The following is a 19,283-nucleotide window of genomic DNA, read 5'->3' as shown; positions in this document are numbered from 1 at the left end:
ATTGGCGAAATGGGCACACCAGAAGGCAGGACACTTTGGAGAGAAGGCCACTAGCAGGTGGGCTGCTGATAGAGGAATTTATATTCCCCTGGACCTAATCAAAAATGTTATTCTACATTGTCCCGTCTGTCAGCATATCAGACAGCGTAAAGTACCCCAAATTGTTAGAGGTCATTTACATCGCGGGAAATTGCCCGCTCAAATCTGGCAGATTGATTACATCGGACCCCTTCCCATGAGCAGAAATTGTCAATATGTTTGCACAATTGTCGATACATATAGTGGTTTGCTGGTAGCTTTTCCATGTAAGCAAGCCACCCAATTGAATACCATTAAAACATTAGAATTGATTATGATGTATTATGGTGTGCCATTCCAAATTCAATCTGATAATGCATCCCATTTTCGTGGAAGATTGGTACAGGAATTCTGTGTGGAAAACCATATTGAATGGATCTTTCATATACCTTACTACCCGCAGGCCTCGGGCCTGGTGGAGAGATTGAATGGTCTGTTAAAGGATCAGCTACGCAAATTAACAGATGACAAGTATAAAAATTGGCGAGACTTTTTACCCCAAGCACTATTAATCCTGAATAATCGTCCTTTTTTAAATGCTGAATCTCCACTTATGCGTTTGTTCCCCCCAAAGGTTGAGACTATGCCTAATGTAATTAATGAAACTGTGATGTATTGGGAAATTACTTCCGGAGCTCTGGCTCCATGCAGAGCGACCCCAGGGTCGGCAGGCTTAGATTTGCATGCCATGGATGACACCGTTCTAAAAAGCAAAAATCGGGTCATCATTGCTACCGGTGTTGGTATTCATATACCACCGGGGAATTTTGGATTGATCGCCCCTAGATCGGGGCTGGCTGTAAAAGGCATCCAGGTACTTGGAGGGGTAATTGACAGCGACTATCAGGGAGAGATTAAGGTACTTCTGCTAAATAGCAGTGAGAATGACTTGCTGATACACCGCACCGACCGAGTGGCTCAATTACTCATTATGCCTGTTTTCAGTGGTGAAATAATGAAAGGCACTGCCCCAACTTTGCTAACTGTACGAGGCCAGAAAGGCTTTGGCTCTACGGATAACCCTGGAGCCAAGATTTGGGTGCAATCGCCTAAGAATCCCCCTGAACAAGCAGAGGTTATTGCCACCGGTCAGGATAACACCATTTTGGTTATGAGGCCAGGGAAAGATAGCTGGGAAGCTGTCCCAGCTGATAAATGTTATTTACGAGAATGATTAATGCCTGTGTTTGGTTCTTTTTCAGATCATTCTTTGGATTGTTGCTGCAGGATGTGTCGGTACTGGACACCGTTCGGTCTACTTCGGAGAGAGAGAAGGGATCCCATTAACCCGGGATGAATTGGGAACCAGAGTGTTGCGTTCCTTCAATGCGTGGGACTCGTCATCGAACTTTTGGACACTGCTGGCGAAAAGAGTAACTGATGCCCCTCACTTCTGTTTGACACCGATGAGATCTGTGCACGATATCTTAGCGACGTGCCTAGTTGCTGTCCCCGCCTCGCTGGAGACGTTAATAAGCATCTTTAACGTTTCAAAGGCTCGTCCGAATATTATTCTGGGTGATTTTGCTACCCATGCATATTGTCCTTTATGTACTGAACTGCCGAATGAGCAACTTCCCATCCAATCCCAAATAACTACGTATAACATTACACAAGGTGATCTATGCTTTTTCCTCACATGTAATCCTAATGCAATTTCTGAATGTCTACGTCTCAAGTTAAGAGGCGCCACTGTTCTCACATCTCATGAACGAACTCTGTGTTTCCAGAGGACACCGACCACATGTGTTTCAGTCCAGAACAATATGACTTGCAATAGTTTGGTAGTTACTCCCAGTCACTATCGTGCAATATTGCTACCTGCCGGATGGCTTTTCTCATGTGGTAATACTTCCTGGCCCTATGTCCCTGCGAACATTTCCGGAGGCCCGTGTGCCATTACTAGACTCAGTTTACTTATGTTCCAACTCTCGTGTGCTCCGAGATACAACTACGTTACAGGAGGATTGTGACTCATCTTTGCCAAGTCTGAATACCTTAGTCTAGCTGTTTCAATTATTGGTGTCCCTGCTTTGGCGGTTTATAATGCTAAATCCATTGGGAAAATGGCTTGCTGGATGGTCAAATCTATTAATCATACTTCCACAGTCTTATCTGACTTACTATTAGACGCCCAGGGTGAACGTAGAGCCATCTTGCAAAATAGAGCAGCCATTGATTATCTTCTGCTTAAACATGGACATGGCTGTTCGGACTTTGAAGGCCTCTGCTGTTTTAACTTATCTGATCATACACAATCCATTCGTGCACACATAGATAAATTGCATGACCTAACTAATGAAGTTAGGAAACACATTGATCAGAGCTGGTTTGACTGGCTCTTTAACTGGTTGCCAGACATGAATATGCTACGCCACACATTAGGTGGCATTTTGATTGCTCTTGTTGTTTTAATTTCTATCTGTTGTTTTATTCAGTGTATCCCTTCACTGCTTCAATTCTGCACATCTGGTACTAGACATAGATCAGTTAGTTTTGTTTCATATTATTCTTCCACAGATGTTAGTTCCATTTAGTATATATATAATAGACTGAAGTCAAGGGTGGAATGTACTGCTCGATTTTCCCGGCCTTCCGGTGTTGCAGAGCAATCCATATGACTTCAGTCTCTTTCCATCCGAGCCTAAGGACTGGAGTAGTGAGTAGGGCCTATCTATTAGACACTTGTGACACCATCCTGTGCTCCTACCCTTAGCTCAGGGCCTACACACATAGCCTAGGGGATAGATTCATTAGCCTTGAGGATAATTTGCCCTATAGTGAGGTTGTTTCATGGAGCTGTGTTGAATTCAGGCCTGGTAGGCCTCAAACGGGAGAGACTCCATCTTTCTTTCTGCTCCGGCAGCCCGGGACCTTTCCAGAGGGAGGGGGATGTTTTAGTTATGAGGTGTTATTCGCTCGGAGAGAACCGGTTCAGGCCGGCCCTTATCGAAGGATTGTATTTTTCTTCATGCCGAAGACACTACATCAGGCCGGCCGGCTGGGAAAGTGTCCTTGGTACGGGGAGGTACAGGAATTTGGTGGGCGGCAGGTTTCGAGCTGGAAATTTCCATGAGGGAATGCACTTCTATATTAGTGAAAGTCTGAGTGAGATAAGGGCACTTGCTTCTAGACCATAGGCGGCATCTGGCCGTTAGCAGAAGAGCTATTACTTATTCCAGGGAAGACTGATGATGAACTTGAATCCAAAGAGGAGAGAGTAGCCGATAAGGACGAGGTTCCAGTGACTCGGAGAGGGAGAAGGGAGCAGACCCACAACTGCAGAGGGGTGACTTCCAGGCTAAGCCGAGGCATAGACGAGAAGGGAACCTAGATGACCATTGAGTACAGGCGACGTACCCTCAAGGTGAAGTCGATCCCTTTTTCCTTTGAAGTGTATAACTTAATCTTTTACTTTCCTTGCAGGTTATATATGTATGATGTGTTCCGTAAATGTGCATGTGGCATTTAAATAAAGTATTTAGCTTATTGTACGTTAGCATGTGTTGTGTACTTTTGTATAGGAGGATAGCCTATTCTTTAGTCAGGGTTGCCTTAAGATGAACAGAGGTTAATCCTGGTCAGGTAAGTGGTAACTGGATGAGGGGGAAAACAAGCCCCTCGAACTAGAGAACAGGTTGTGCTCAACTAATAGTCTTTGTGTGATCTGATATATAGTCCCAATTCCCCTGTCGTGTACTAATAGGATGAGCTCGTGCTAAGGCTGCCGTGTAGGTAGGAGATTCTGGGTCTGACTGAGGCCGCGAGATCGTGTGTGTGTGTGTGTCGCTGCCGAATGGGTAGGAGATTCTGGACCTGACCCAGGTCGCGAGACTTTGTGTGTTGCTACCGGATGGGTAGGAGATTCTGGGTCTGACTGAGGCCGCGAGATCGTGAGTGTGTCGCTGCCGAATGGGTAGGAGATTCTGGACCTGACCCAGGTCGCGAGACTTTGTGTGTTGCTACCGGATGGGTAGGAGATTCTGGGTCTGACTGAGGCCGCGAGATCGTGAGTGTGTCGCTGCCGAATGGGTAGGAGATTCTGGACCTGACCCAGGTCGCGAGACTTTGTGTGTTGCTACCGGATGGGTAGGAGATTCTGGGTCTGACTGAGGCCGCGAGATCGTGAGTGTGTCGCTGCCGAATGGGTAGGAGATTCTGGACCTGACCCAGGTCGCGAGACTTTGTGTGTTGCTACCGAATGGGTAGGAGATTCTGGACCTGACCCAGGTCGCGAGACTTTGTGTGTTGCTACCGGATGGGTAGGAGATTCTGGACCTGACCCAGGTCGCGAGACTTTGTGTGTCGCTGCCGAATGGGTAGGAGATTCTGGACCTGACTGAGGTCGCGAGATCGTGTGTGTCGCTGCCGAATGGGTAGGAGATTCTGGACCTGACTGAGGTCGCGAGATCGTGTGTGTGTCGCTGCCGAATGGGTAGGAGATTCTGGGTCTGCCTAAGGCCGCGAGACTGTGGTTGCTGAGATTGTGAGGCTGTGAGGTCTTGATATATATATATATAATAGGAATTCCCTGTCCTTAGGTGGTACGTATATATGTGGTTATTTGGGTGTAAAAAGACCCTAGGGAGGGGGTAACGTTCTGTTTTGGGTCAGAAGGGCTCTGTAGAGCGGGTTCCACCCGATCCGAAAACCCAAGCAGAACAGAGTAATAGTTCCTTTTTCAACCATGGTTTTGGGGTGGCAGATTTCCAAGATAAGGGGCTGGTCCTGTCCTTGATGGTGCTATTGAGTAGAGGCAACAGTTTTAGAAGTACGAAGGGGCTTGAAAGATTCCTAAACATGGCTGGGCAAACATTGCCAGCAGACACCGTGGGACAACTATAGTTAATGGTCGAGAGCTACTCTCTCTCAAAGTTGGTCGAACATTGTGTTAATTGTGCTGCAACATGGTCTTTAATTCACTGCCCTTATTAGGTAGCTTAGGGAGGATTTTTTAGCATGAGTTTTCTGACTTTTTCAAAAGAAAATAAAAAGATCATACATCTCTCCTGAATCACCGAGAAGGTCTGCAATGCATTCGAGAGTTTTTGGAAGACTTGAGGACCTAGCTGAATTTGGATGAAAAGAAAGCAGCTTTTGCTGTTCCCGTTCACCCTTCACGATGACATTGTATCTTTCGATCTAGGATACAGGTCGTTCTCCACATCCTCCCACCCTGGCGTACGCAAAGTTTGAGTCTAGCTCGTTCGTCAGCATACCTCCCCTGAGGGTCATGCAGGGGGACTGGAGATCTGCAGCCCTGCTTCAATGCTAGAGAAGGATACACATAGTAAGTTATTTACTATAGTTTCAAACTCTTAACAGAAACCTGAGCTCAGTCTTAGTTCACCTCACTACTGCTAAATAGACTCAAGACCACCAGAGCTCAGCAGCCAGGCTCATCCTCCACCAGGTCAAATATGATCGATCCCAAGCTTTCTGGTTTCACATTGAGCCATGAGAATGGATTGATGTCTCTTTCGCTCTCTTCTCTTACATCAAAGATTAATAGTGCTCTTTAATTCGTGGTATGAAAGAATCACAGGAGGTTACCCGTAAACCCCGCTGAGACCTGGGTAAATTGTGTTAGAGCATACGTCTACAACAACGTCTCAACAGGTAATATTTATAGACAATTAAGTAAGACACCCACAGTAATTGCAGAAAGGACGAAACAAGGAGACATCAATGATTTTAGTAAAATTGCAAAGGGCGGTCTATATTTTGGTAGAATGAATACAAATAAAAGTATCAGCACTATTTACATTATACGTGGGCATAACGCATACAATCTATGCACAACTGTACTTGTGCGGAAAAGTAAACAGCGCAAGTGAGAAAAACAAGGGAAACAGCAAAAACGGCACAGGGAAAATTTACAACCACTTAAATGACTGCAAAACTTCAAATATTGTTATGAAAATACAGTGAGAGAAGGAAACGGAGTGCACCTAGGCCCAAGAGACTAAACGCTAAGACCAAACCGGGGAGCTGGGGCGAGAGCATGAGCTGCACCTATAAACCTTAACTCAAACTCTGAACCCGAGGAGGGCATTAAAAGAAGGCGAGAGCCACAAAAGGACTGTTAGAGGGGTAACAGATTAGGCTGCAGAAGCCCCTGAAAGCACACAGACTAACACCTGTGAATTGGGCATTCGTGCATTATTAAAAGTGTAGTGGAATTTTATATTTTCTGTGTAATGAAGTACTTGTATTTTCTACAAAAAGAAGCACACAGCTGGCCATTGATCTTAATATGCTCCTGTAGTGTGGGAGAGGGAATTCTCGAACCGATGTACCCCCACAAAACCAGCCTGAAAAGTCTATAACTGCTTGCCTCACTACTACTAAGAGGCAAAAGCGGAAAGGGCTGTACTTGCCACACTTTGCACAGTGATGCAGGCACTGGGCCAACAGTGGCATAGGGACTCAGCCCCCACAGCTGTGGCTTAATAGCCACTGCCAGGCCTGTGGCCTCCTAAATGGTGTCTGAAATTCTCTCTGCAGACACTAAAGCTCTACACATGTCACAGACTCTGTAGTCCTGGTCCTCTGGACTCATCCCTGATATGGTCAACTATCTGGAAACTCTAGTGAGCAGGATTCAAACCCTCTGTATTCACGACAAGTTCAATAAATCACAGTTCAGCGTTGGGGTGTTGCACTTGAAGCTCTCTGTACTTTGCATTGTATTCACACCATCTATACCTGCAGTCCTCTGAATTTACCATTAGCTCGGGACACACAGCCTCTGACATCATTCCAACATACCATCAATCACTGCTTGGGGCTCAGACCTCCTGCACTTACAGTCCTCTGTAAGCACCATTGAAAGGGATTCGCCTCTTTGGTACTCACTCAAAGCTGCCATCAACCACGGCTCAGGGCTGGGACCCCTGCAATCAAAGTCCTCTGTACTCACCATAGCAAGGGATTCACACCTTCTGTACTCACTCAATAGACCACCAATCACTACTGAGACTCCCTGCTCTCTCAGTCCTCTGTACTCACCATAGCAAGGGATTCACACCTTCTGTACTCGCTCCAACATGCCATCAATCACTTCTGAGAGTTGAGACCCCCTGCTCTCTCAGTCCTCTGTACTCACCATAGCAAGGGATTCACACCTTCTGTACTCACTCAATAGACCATCAATCACTGCCGAGACTCCCTGCTCTCTCAGTCCTCTGTACTCACCATAGCAATGGATTCACACCTTCTGTACTCGCTCCAACATGCCATCAATCACTGCTGAGACTCCCTGCTCTCTCAGTCCTCCGTACTCACCATAGCAAGGGATTCACATCTTCTGTACTCACTCAATAGACCACCAATCACTGCTGAGACCCCCTGCTCTCTCAGTCCTCTGTACTCACCATAGCAAGGGATTCACACCTTCTGTACTCACTCCAACATGCCATCAATCACTTCTGAGAGTTGAGACCCCCTGCTCTCTCAGTCCTCTGTACTCACCATAGCAAGGGATTCACACCTTCTGTACTCACTCCAACATGCCATCAATCACTTCTGAGAGTTGAGACCCCCTGCTCTCTCAGTCCTCTGTACTCACCGTAGCAAGGGATTCACACCTTCTGTAATCACTCAATAGACCATCAATCACTTCTGAGAGCGGAGACCACCTACTCTCTTAGTCCTCCGTACTCACCGTAGCATGGGATTCACACCTTCTGTACTCACTCAATAGACCACCAATCACTGCTGAGACTCCCTGCTCTCTCAGTCCTCTGTACTCACCATAGCAAGGGATTCACACCTTCTGTACTCACTCAATAGACCATCAATCACTGCTGAGACTCCCTGCTCTCTCAGTCCTCTGTACTCACCATAGCAAGGGATTCACAACTTCTGTACTCACTCAATAGACCACCAATCACTGCTGAGACCCCCTGCTCTCTCAGTCCTCTGTACTCACCATAGCAAGGGATTCACACCTTCTGTATTCACTCAATAGACCATCAATCACTGCTGAGAGCTAAGACTTTCTGCACTCACAGTCCTCCGTACTCACCGTAGCAAGGGATTCACACCTTCTGTACTCACTCAATAGACCATCAATCACTGCTGAGAGCGGACACCCCCTGCTCTCTCTGTCCTCTGTACTCACCATGGCAAGGGATTCACACCTTCTGTACTCACTCAATAGACCATCAATCACTGCTGAGAGCGGACACCCCCTGCTCTCTCTGTCCTCTGTACTCACCATGGCAAGGGATTCACACCTTCTGTACTCACTCAATAGACCATCAATCACTGCTGAGACTCCCTGCTCTCTCAGTCCTCTGTACTCACCATAGCAAGGGATTCACACCTTCTGTACTCACTCAATAGACCACCAATCACTGCTGAGACCCCCTGCTCTCTCAGTCCTCTGTACTCACCATAGCAAGGGATTCACACCTTCTGTATTCACTCAATAGACCATCAATCACTGCTGAGAGCTAAGACTTTCTGCACTCACAGTCCTCCGTACTTACCATAGCAAGGGATTCACACCTTCTGTACTCGCTCCAACATGCCATCAATCACTGCTTAGACTCCCTGCTCTCTCAGTCCTCTGTACTCACCATAGCAAGGGATTCACACCTTCTGTACTCACTCCAACATGCCATCAATCACTTCTGAGAGCTGAGACCCCCTGCTCTATTAGTCCTCTGTACTCACCATAGCAAGGGATTCACACCTTCTGTACTCACTCAATAGACCATCAATCACTGCTGAGAGCGGTGACCCCCTGCTCTCACAGTCCTCTGTACTCACCATGGCAAGGGATTCACACCTTCTGTACTCACTCAATAGACCATCAATCACTGCTGAGACTCCCTGCTCTCTCAGTCCTCTGTACTCACCATAGCAAGGGATTCACACCTTCTGTACTCACTCAATAGACCATCAATCACTTCTGAGAGCGGTGACCCCCAGCTCTCTCAGTCCTCTGTACTTACCATAGCAAGGGATTCACACCTTCTGTACTCACTCCAACATGCCATCAATCACTGCTGAGACTCCCTGCTCTCTCAGTCCTCTGTACTCACCATAGCAAGGGATTCACACCTTCTGTATTCACTCAATAGACCATCAATCACTGCTGAGAGCTAAGACTTTCTGCACTCACAGTCCTCCGTACTCACCATAGCAAGGGATTCACACCTTCTGTACTCACTCCAACATGCCATCAATTACTTCTGAGAGTGGAGACCCCCTGCTCTCTCAGTCCTCTGTACTCACCATGGCAAGGGATTCCCACCTTCTTTCCTCACTCAATAGACCATCAATCACTGCTGACAGCGGTGACCCCCTGCTCTCTCAGTCCTCTGTACTCACCATGGCAAGGGATTCACACCTTCTGTACTCACTCAATAGACCATCAATCACTGTTGAGAGCTGAGACTCCCTGCTCTCTCTCAGTCCTCTGTACTCACCATGGCAAGGGATTCACACCTTCTGTACTCACTCAATAGACCATCAATCACTGCTGAGAGCTGAGACATTCTGCACTCACAGTCCTCCGTACTCACCATGGCAAGGGATTCACACCTTCTGTACTCACTACAACCTGCCATCAATCACTTCTGAGAATTGAGACCCCCTGCTCTTAGTCCTCTGTACTCACCATAGCAAGGGATTCACATCTTCTGTTCTCACGCAACATACCATCAATCACTGCTGAGAGCTGAGACTCCCTGCTCTCTCAGTCCTCTGTACTCACCATAGCAAGGGATTCACACCTTCTGTACTCACTACAACCTGCTATCAGTCACTGCTTAGAGGTAAGACCCCCCTGCACTCACAGTCCTCAGTAAGCACCATAGCTCAGGATTCATTCCTACCTTCTGTACTCACTCCAATCTGCCATAAATCACTGCTTAGTGCTAAGACTCCCTGCTCTCATAGTTCTCTGTACTCACTATAGCTCAGAATTCAGATCTTCTGTACTCTCAGACCTTTGTACTTGCCACAGATCCCGCCTATTCTCTCTGACTCCACAGCTCAGGGCTACCAGTCTCTGTAGTCAGGGTTCTCTCTACATCTCAGGATTTATACCCTCAGCATTGACTTCTAGGTGTCAAATCAAAATATAATTTATTCGGTTTTAAAATTAAAACCATAAAAGTTACATAATTCCATACAGTACAATAGATGACAATAAAAACAGGGGGAATTAATCCTATAGAAAAAGCAGCAGTATGTACATTTTGTGCAAAAAACTTAATCAAGCGGAAAAACTACACAATGAAGGGAGCCTCCCAACATTAAAGATTTACTAGCTCTCCATACAGATCCTAGATCTCAATGAAGATTTCAGAAAGCCTACTATAAAAGATACACATTCTGGTTTCAACAATTGTAAATAAAAAAAAAAAGAGCTGCGCGGACCTGGATAAAATTCTACTTTTTTTAAAGAGGTCCTAAAAAATATCTCCGAGGGACTTCATAAAATTTACAAAAAAAACATAAAGTGTAGCAAATCCTGAAGAGACACTCCGTCGCACCCACAGGATGCTAACACCTGACCTCTGCAGCTCCCTTTTGGGTAAGCAAGCAAGAAATGAAAATAATCTAACCGAAACCTGACAAATAAAAACCGTTCATGAGATGAAAGTGGCCACAAAAGATAGGGCTCAATAGATGGCGATGTTTTGAGCACCATATGTTTGCGGACACTCAATTTTCCAATTTCTGTAGCATTTCTGCCAAACCTTTTTGAGGTAGTGAAGGTATACTTTACAAATTCCACATCCTTCAATGTAATAAAATCAGGATTTGTAAAAAGGTCTGGCCGTCCCAGCTCTTCAAAGCAATCCTTAATGTATTTTAACCATGGAATGCGTGACTTCTAGGTGTCATAGTTCCATTCAGGGGTGAGAACTTTGTACTCTCAGTCCACAGTAGTGATCATGGCTTGAGACGTGCACTCGCACCCCCTGTGCTCTCAGTCCTCTGTAATTACTACAGCTTCTGGTGTACATCCACTTTACCTCACTCCAACATGCCTTCCATCACTTGTCAGGTCATCTGTACTCTTCATAGCCGCGGACTTGCAAACTCTGCACTGTTAACAGATCAGCACTCACTCCCTCTGCCGTCTATACTCACCTGAGCTAGAGAATTACATCCTCTGTAATCACTCCAACCTGCAATCAATCACAACTCAAGCAGTCTGTACTCACCCTAGCTCTGGACTTGCACTCTGTACTCAGAGACTCGCAACCTCTGTGCTCATCCTAGCTCTGGACTCGCACCCTCTGTGCTCATCCTAGCTCTGGACTCGCACCATCTGTGCTCATCCTAGCTCTGGACTCGCACCCTCTGTGCTCATCCTAGCTCTGGACTCGCACCATCTGTGCTCATCCTAGCTCTGGACTCGCACCATCTGTGCTCATCCTAGCTCTGGACTCGCACCCTCTGTGCTCATCCTAGCTCTGGACTCGCACCATCTGTGCTCATCCTAGCTCTGGACTCGCACCCTCTGTGCTCATCCTAGCTCTGGACTTGCACCCTCTGGACTCGCACCCTCTATACTCATCCTAGCTCTGGACTCGCACCCCCTGTGCTCATCCTAGCTCTGGACTCGCCCCCTCTGTGCTCATCCTAGCTCTGGACTCGCACCCTCTGTGCTCATCCTAGCTCTGGACTCGCACCCTCTGTGCTCATCCTAGCTCTGGAGTCGCACCATCTGTGCTCATCCTAGCTCTGGACTCGCACCCCCTGTGCTCATCCTAGCTCTGGACTCGCCCCCTCTGTGCTCATCCTAGCTCTGGACTCGCACCCTCTGTGCTCATCCTAGCTCTGGACTCGCACCATCTGTGCTCATCCTAGCTCTGGACTCGCACCATCTGTGCTCATCCTAGCTCTGGACTCGCACCATCTGTGCTCATCCTAGCTCTGGACTCGCACCATCTGTGCTCATCCTAGCTCTGGACTCGCACCATCTGTGCTCATCCTAGCTCTGGACTCGCACCATCTGTGCTCATCCTAGCTCTGGACTCGCACCCTCTGTGCTCATCCTAGCTCTGGACTCGCACCCTCTGTGCTCATCCTAGCTCTGGACTCGCACCCTCTGTGCTCATCCTAGCTCTGGACTCGCACCCTCTGGACTCGCACCCTCTATACTCATCCTAGCTCTGGACTCGCACCCCCTGTGCTCATCCTAGCTCTGGACTCGCACCCTCTGTGCTCATCCTAGCTCTGGACTCGCACCCTCTGGACTCGCACCCTCTATACTCATCCTAGCTCTGGACTCGCACCTCATGTGCTCAGCCTAGCTCTGGACTCGCACCCCCTGTGCTCATCCTAGCTCTGGACTCGCACCCTCTGTGCTCATCCTAGCTCTGGACTCGCACCCTCTGGACTCGCACCCTCTATACTCATCCTAGCTCTGGACTCGCACCTCATGTGCTCAGCCTAGCTCTGGACTCGCACCCCCTGTGCTCAGCCTAGCTCTAGACTCGCACCCCCTGTGCTCAGCCTAGCTCTGGACTCGTACCCCCTGTACTCAGCCTAGCTCTCTGCACTCAGATCTGAACGTTCACCCTATGCAGTCCTAGTGGCTCTGGAGTTGCACCCTTTGTACTCAGCTCATGACTCTCTCAGCCCCCCCCCCCCCGTACCCTCTTACCCTCTGCCATCGGTACTCACTTGAGCTCAGGACTAACACCCTCTGTACTCATCCCAGCTCTGGACTCGCACCCTCTGTACTCATCCTAGCTCTCTGCACTCGCACCCTCTGTACTCATCCTAGCTCTCTGCACTCAGATCTGAACGTTCACCCTATGCAGTCCTAGTGGCTCTGGAGTTGCACCCTTTGTACTCAGCTCGGGACTCACTCTCACCCCCCCTACCCTCTGCCATCGGTACTCACTGGAGCTCAGGACTGACACCCTCTGTACTCATCCTAACTCTCTGCACTCAGATCTGGACGTTCACCCTATGCAGTCCAAGTGGCTCTGGAGTTGCACCCTTTGTACTCAGCTAGGGACTCACTCTCACCCCCCCTACCCTCTTACCCTCTGCACTCACTGGAGCTCAGGACTGACACCCTCTGTACTCATCCTAACTCTCTGCACTCAGATCTGGACTTTCACCCTATGCAGTCCAAGTGGCTCTGGAGTTGCACCCTTTGTACTCAGCTAGGGACTCACTCTCACCCCCCCTACCCTCTTACCCTCTGCCATCGGTACTCACTGGAGCTCAGGACTGACACCCTCTGTACTCATCCTAACTCTCTGCACTCAGATCTGGACTTTCACCCTATGCAGTCCAAGTGGCTCTGGAGTTGCACCCTTTGTACTCAGCTAGGGACTCACTCTCACCCCCCCCTACCCTCTTACCCTCTGCCATCGGTACTCACTGGAGCTCAGGACTGACACCCTCTGTACTCATCCTAACTCTCTGCACTCAGATCTGGACTTTCACCCTATGCAGTCCAAGTGGCTCTGGAGTTGCACCCTTTGTACTCAGCTAGGGACTCACTCTCACCCCACCCCCTACCCTCTTACCCTCTGCCATCGGTACTCACTGGAGCTCAGGACTGACACCCTCTGTACTCATGCGAACTCTCTGCACTCAGATCTGGACTTTCACCCTATGCAGTCCAAGTGGCTCTGGAGTTGCACCCTTTGTACTCAGCTAGGGACTCACTCTCACCCCACCCCCTACCCTCTTACCCTCTGCCATCGGTACTCACTGGAGCTCAGGACTGACACCATCTGTACTCATCCTAACTCTCTGCACTCAGATCTGGACTTTCACTCTATGCAGTCCAAGTGGCTCTGGAGTTGCACCCTTTGTACTCAGCTAGGGACTCACTCTCACCCCACCCCCTACCCTCTTACCCTCTGCCATCGGTACTCACTGGAGCTCAGGACTGACACCATCTGTACTCATCCTAACTCTCTGCACTCAGATCTGGACTTTCACTCTATGCAGTCCAAGTGGCTCTGGAGTTGCACCCTTTGTACTCAGCTAGGGACGCACTCTCATCCCCCCTACCCTCTGCCATCGGTACTCACTGGAGCTCAGGACTGACACCCTCTGTACTCATCCTAACTCTCTGCACTCAGATCTGGACGTTCACCCTATGCAGTCCAAGTGGCTCTGGAGTTGCACCCTTTGTACTCAGCTCGGGACTCACTCTCTCCCCCCCCCCCCCCCGTACCCTCTTACCCTCTGCCATCGGTACTCCCTGGAGCTCAGGACTCACACCCTCTGTACTCACCATGGTTCTGGCTATGAATGACCACATCTCTCTCGCTGGTTGGATTCCTGGGAGGGGCAAAGTCCTGGTGCACGCTGGAGTGCAGAGGTGGGAGTGCCAGGGGTGTGGAAGACTCCAGGAGGTCAGTGTGTCCAGAGGGTCATGGTGAGGCAGGGGGGCTGCTGGGGGGGGCTGCTCCAAGGGAGGGGCGGAGTCAGAGGCGGGGCTGAAGGGGGGGGGGTAAGGGCCAGGGCCACTGTCACACCAGAGACTATCTCAGCACGGGAAGGGCCACGGGCCCAAAGTTTGGAGGAGGAAGAAAATACGAGCCAATCAGCTGAGAGGACGGTGACAGAAGCCGTATCAGCGCGGCGTACTCCTACCGGCGAGTGCACGCACCATGTTTGTGCGTGGCACCAGGAGCCAATCGGTACAGGTCGATGGGCCAGAAGCATGCTCCTCAAAGGTACGCATAACCAATCAGCACAGAGAGACACCTTACCTGTCACAACACAGAGTCTGTTGAAGACAAGGAGGACCAATGAATAGAGAGGGCGGGGATAGAAGCGCTGTCTGTCAAGAAAGAGACACGAATCAGCAGAGAGAGGCGGGGTGAGTCGACATCATAATGAGAGGGAGGGCAGCAAACTGTCAGGTAGAACATCCAGTGGCGCAGCAGCGTTTCTGTCTTGTGCTGACTTCCCACCTCCCTGACGTCTGTTGAGCCGTTCTGCCCTGCTACCTTTCTCTTCTCGTCTCTCTTATCTTTATCACCTCTCCCCCTTTATACCCCCCGTGAAGCCTGACCCACAGATAGTCAACACTCACGTGCGTGCGCTTCCGGGAGCGCCCGTGACTTGCGCATTTATCTAATATGATGTCGGAGTTCTTCATTTCTTACTAACTGTAACCGGTCGCAGTGTCGCGCGCCCCTCATAAACATGGCTTCTTCGGTGGTAGACGGGCGGCCGAGCTCCCCAACTAAGATGGCGGCCGGGGAGTCAGGCTTCACACAAAAGATGGCTGCTGAAAGGTTGTTCTTTTCTCAGAAATAACAGGCCACGTCCCTCACAAAGATGGACGCCAAAGTAGTTGCTCCTCTTTCACAACGATCGTACAATGCGGTTGGGCTAAAGTCCTTCACAACATGGCTATAGCGGTTATCGGGACCAACATGACAGTAGGCACGCATGCGTCTGCCTCACAAACATGCAGTCTGTCAGACAAGTTAAGCTTCACTCCCAAGGATTTACCCGTTGGGTATCGGGATCACTTGGCCCAATCTAACATGGCCGATGGGATCCTCTTGCGCTTGTAGTGAACTATACCTGTAGTAAGATGGAGGCTACGCGAGTGTCAAAACGCACCTGAGCAACATGGCGCCGCGCGCGGAAGGCGAGGAGTGACGTCAGTAACCGGCTCAGAGCAGCGCTGCGCGGAACTTCACTAGAGCCGAAGCACCGGGGCCGCAGAGGGGCCAAGATGGCGGAGAGCGAGCCGCAGGCAGGTGTGAGCGGGAGGGGTAGGGCTGAGCTGGAGGTGATCCGCCGGCAGGGGGCGCTCTTATGGCATAACTTTATTCGGGGCCGGTCCCGGGCGCTGCGTGTTGAGGTCCTGGTGATAACACCCGGTGGTGGTTTCCCGTGCGTTCCCTGGAACTTCGGGCCTGCTGTGCTTTTAAGTCATTCTTTTAGGGGGTATTTCCTTGAATGTGTTAACTGAATGCTATATTTTTATTTATTTTTTTATTTTTTAATGTATAGAGCGCGAACTCGCCCCTAAGGTATCAAAGCGCTTTGCATGAGCTCCGGTTGCATTACAGACGGACAAATCATTTCTAGGCACAGGAAGATAAGGTGATTTGCCCAGAATCTCGGGATGTTCGAGTGTCCTGCCGTTAAGCCACGCCCTCTTCCTGTATGGCGCATATCCCTCTTTCGCCCACCTTCCTGGTTTTCTCTTAAAATTGTGGCTGTGTCTGTCCTGGAGACACCCCACCTGAGAATGGTGGGTTTCAGCGGCCTCCACTCAGAGAGGGTGAGATCAAGGAGGTCCTGGGGACACTACTATTCCCAGATATTGCCAGGTGTGCCTTTCAGGTTTCTCTGGGTGTTCCTCATGCTGGGAACATGCAGGGCTTCTTCCCCTGGACACTCGCCTTCTGAAGGAGCAGGCATATTCCTTCCTTTCTCATCAGGCAAGTAGGCTTCTAGGCACCCCAGGTAGCCCATCAGCTCCTCCAGCAGAAAGTTCAGACTTCAGGCGAGGTCCACTCACCTCTGGGAGACTGTCATGCAGGCACACTCCATGGTCACATGCAGCCCTTTGATCCAGCGAAAGGCCAGGATGAACATTTCACACTCAACAAATTACTCAGAATGGGCCCATACATTTAAGTTTCCTGACTGTTTCGCTGGGGGTCAAGTTTTATTTCACTTTGATCTGAATTAGTCAATGTCAAACCTTTACAGATCAACACTCTTCCTTTGATCAATGGAACGTTAGTCGAGTAGTTGATGGTGATATTAACAAATTCACTAATCTCTCTTATAACTTTAAATACAATAATCACAGACTCCAAGTAAGAGTCAATACATTTGATCTAATAACTCATTCAAAATGAACACTCATTTGTACAGATTCACAGTGCAAAATCCATCAACTATCATTGGAGAGAAAATTCATTTATCAAATAACATTCAAATACACAAACCCATTCAGCAATCTTAACGCATTAGGAGCGATAGATGAAGAGACAAAAGACACAGTAACTAATACTTTGCAAAGGATATACAAATTCAGGGCAGAAATATAATTATCGAGTGGTGAAATGGGGGAACCCAACCCCTGGCCAAAAGGATTGGTGGAGGTCACCTGATGAAGAGTCAGGAAACAAAGACTATAGAATAGGTGCAGGATAGGATTATACTCACTATACTTCTCTAGAACCCGATGCACCGGAGCGCATCCCTGTCCTACACTCTCTCCCTCCTCTATATTCTTCCGCAATCCTTCAATCTAATCAGGCTGTCTTTCAGTATTGAATCTTCCCAGTCTGTTCTTCTCAAGCAGCAGCTCTCGCCCACACCTCACTCAGTGTCAACGTCAACTACTTCTTAACTTTTAATCACTAAAGTTATACTCTTTAATTCTGCATATCTCACCCTCAAAAGTTGCTAGTATTAGTGAATCATGGACTGTGATTGGGCAGGGGAGTTGTCATGTTATGTTATGGGCATTTATAGAGCGCAACTGTTACCAAAAAGGTGTCCTGGCGCTTAGAGAAGACCTACAGGAGGACAGGTGAGAGAGAGATGAAGAATAAAAAGATCAATATTTGAAAATAAATGTTTTTAATGACTTTTGAAATGGGAGGAGATCAGTCATACTTCTCAGAGATAGAGGAAGAGCATTCCAGGCTTTGGCTGCATTGGCCGCAAAGCCTCTGCCACCCCAATTGGCCTTCTTTACCCTAGGAACTATAGCCAGTTTGGCGTCCGAGGATCGGAGGGTTCTGGTAGGAGAATACTAATGGAGTTGTTGTATTAAGAATTTGGGTCCTATTCCGTGAAGGGCCCTGAAGACCAGTGTCAGAGCCTTAAATTGAATACGTTGCCTCACTGGCAGCCAGTGAAGGGCCTTAATTTGGGTAGAAATGGAACCAGACCTGGGTGTGCCTGTGAGCAGTCTAGCGGCCGCATTCTGCAGAATCTGCAATTTATTTAGGGATCCTTCATGTATCCTCAAATATAGACTATTACAATAGTCCAATCTTGGCATAATGAGAGCAGTGATAACCGTTTGCTGTACTGCTTTTGGGAGTAGTGGCATAATTTTTTTGCACAATTTGAGGATATACGAAGTAGTGGAAACAACTTAATTCACTTGATCTCTGCCACTCAGCTTGTCATCCAGCCATACTACGAGATTTTTTACTTTCCTTACCGGAGTAGGGAGTTGGCCAAGATCTGTCGGCCAGCAGCCTGGAGACCATAAATTAGGATTATTGCCAAAAAGAATAACCTCCGTTTTGTTGGAGTTAAGCTTTAGGCAATTTTTTGCCATGCAGTCTCCCACCGTGGACATACAGTTTTGTAGTTTTGATGGTGTATGTACGGAGTTTCCTGGAAGCAGGTTGACCACTATTTGGGTATCGTCAGCACAGGAGGTTAGAGTGAACCCAAATAGTTCCACAAGTGGTGCCAAAAAGGAGACATATATGTTAAAAAGAGTTGGGCTCAGTGAAGATCCCTGGGGCACTCCACAAGGCAGGGAAAATGATTCTGCCTGGAACTCCTCCAGTGTTAGTTTGTACTCTATCCATAAGAAAGGATTGGAGGAGATTCAAGGCTGAACCCTTAACTCCTATCTCAGTGAGGCGTTTCATCAATATACGTGATGAACGGTATCGAATGCCGCTGAGAGATCCAACATGATCAGGGCGGCATTCCCTCCCTGGTCTAGGATGTTTCTGATCTCTCCAGTGGATTTTAGCAATGCAGTTTCGGTACTATGACCCCCCTCTAAATCCAAACTGTGTAGGATCCTGCTGCCTGTTGTCGTCGGTGCTCCCTCGGTCTGCTCGCGTTCTCCTCCGTCCCACGCCGGGGCTCTCACCTCCTCCGTCCGCATTTCTGGTGTCTCAGGGCATGACGTCAGCTCCGCGCCGGCCGGCACGACTAGAGCGCTTCCCTCCTCAGGACGGGCCTCCGTCGCCACCATCTTGGAGTGCGCGGAGGACTCGTCTTCCGCAGTGCCTGGATTACAGTGTGCTTGTGTGTGTGGGTGTGTGTGTGTGGTTGTGTTTGTTGATGGGGTGTGTGTGGGTGTGGGTGTGTGGTTGGGTGTGCTTGTGTGTGTGGTTGTTGATGGGGGTGTGTGTGGTGGTGGGTGGGTGTGTGGTTGTTCTGAGTGGTTATGGTTGTGTGTGGTTGTGTGTGTAGTTGTTTGTGTGTGTGGTTAACGTTTTAGTCACTACTCAAAATGAACT

General features: G+C 48.7%; 2 protein-coding genes across 4 annotated transcripts in view; one reads left to right on the top strand and one right to left on the bottom strand.

Annotated features, from left to right (window-relative positions):
- The window catches only part of CRAT (carnitine O-acetyltransferase), a 412,536-nt gene extending 397,979 nt beyond the window's left edge, over positions 1–14,557 (bottom strand). The window contains exon 1 of the mRNA XM_085614011.1: positions 14,315–14,557. Coding sequence (XP_085470137.1) covers positions 14,315–14,341 — 27 coding nt within the window. The 5' untranslated portion in view covers positions 14,342–14,557. The remainder of the gene's footprint in view (positions 1–14,314) is intronic.
- PTPA (protein phosphatase 2 phosphatase activator) overlaps positions 14,410–19,283 on the top strand; it is a 725,494-nt gene continuing 720,620 nt past the window's right edge. The window contains exon 1 of one of the 3 annotated variants that reach the window (XM_085614012.1): positions 14,410–14,759. In XM_085614012.1, coding sequence (XP_085470138.1) covers positions 14,456–14,759 — 304 coding nt within the window. In that variant the 5' untranslated portion in view covers positions 14,410–14,455. Of the gene's footprint in view, positions 14,760–15,625; positions 15,801–19,283 lie in introns of those variants that run through there. The other 2 variants (XM_085614013.1, XM_085614014.1) reach the window with 2 other exon arrangements.

This window comes from Triturus cristatus, chromosome 1_2 (assembly GCF_964204655.1).
Source record: "Triturus cristatus chromosome 1_2, aTriCri1.1, whole genome shotgun sequence".
NCBI classification, from domain to species: domain Eukaryota; kingdom Metazoa; phylum Chordata; class Amphibia; order Caudata; family Salamandridae; genus Triturus; species Triturus cristatus.
The sequence above is the reverse complement of the archived record's forward strand: the minus strand, read 5'-3'. Positions and strand labels throughout refer to the sequence as shown.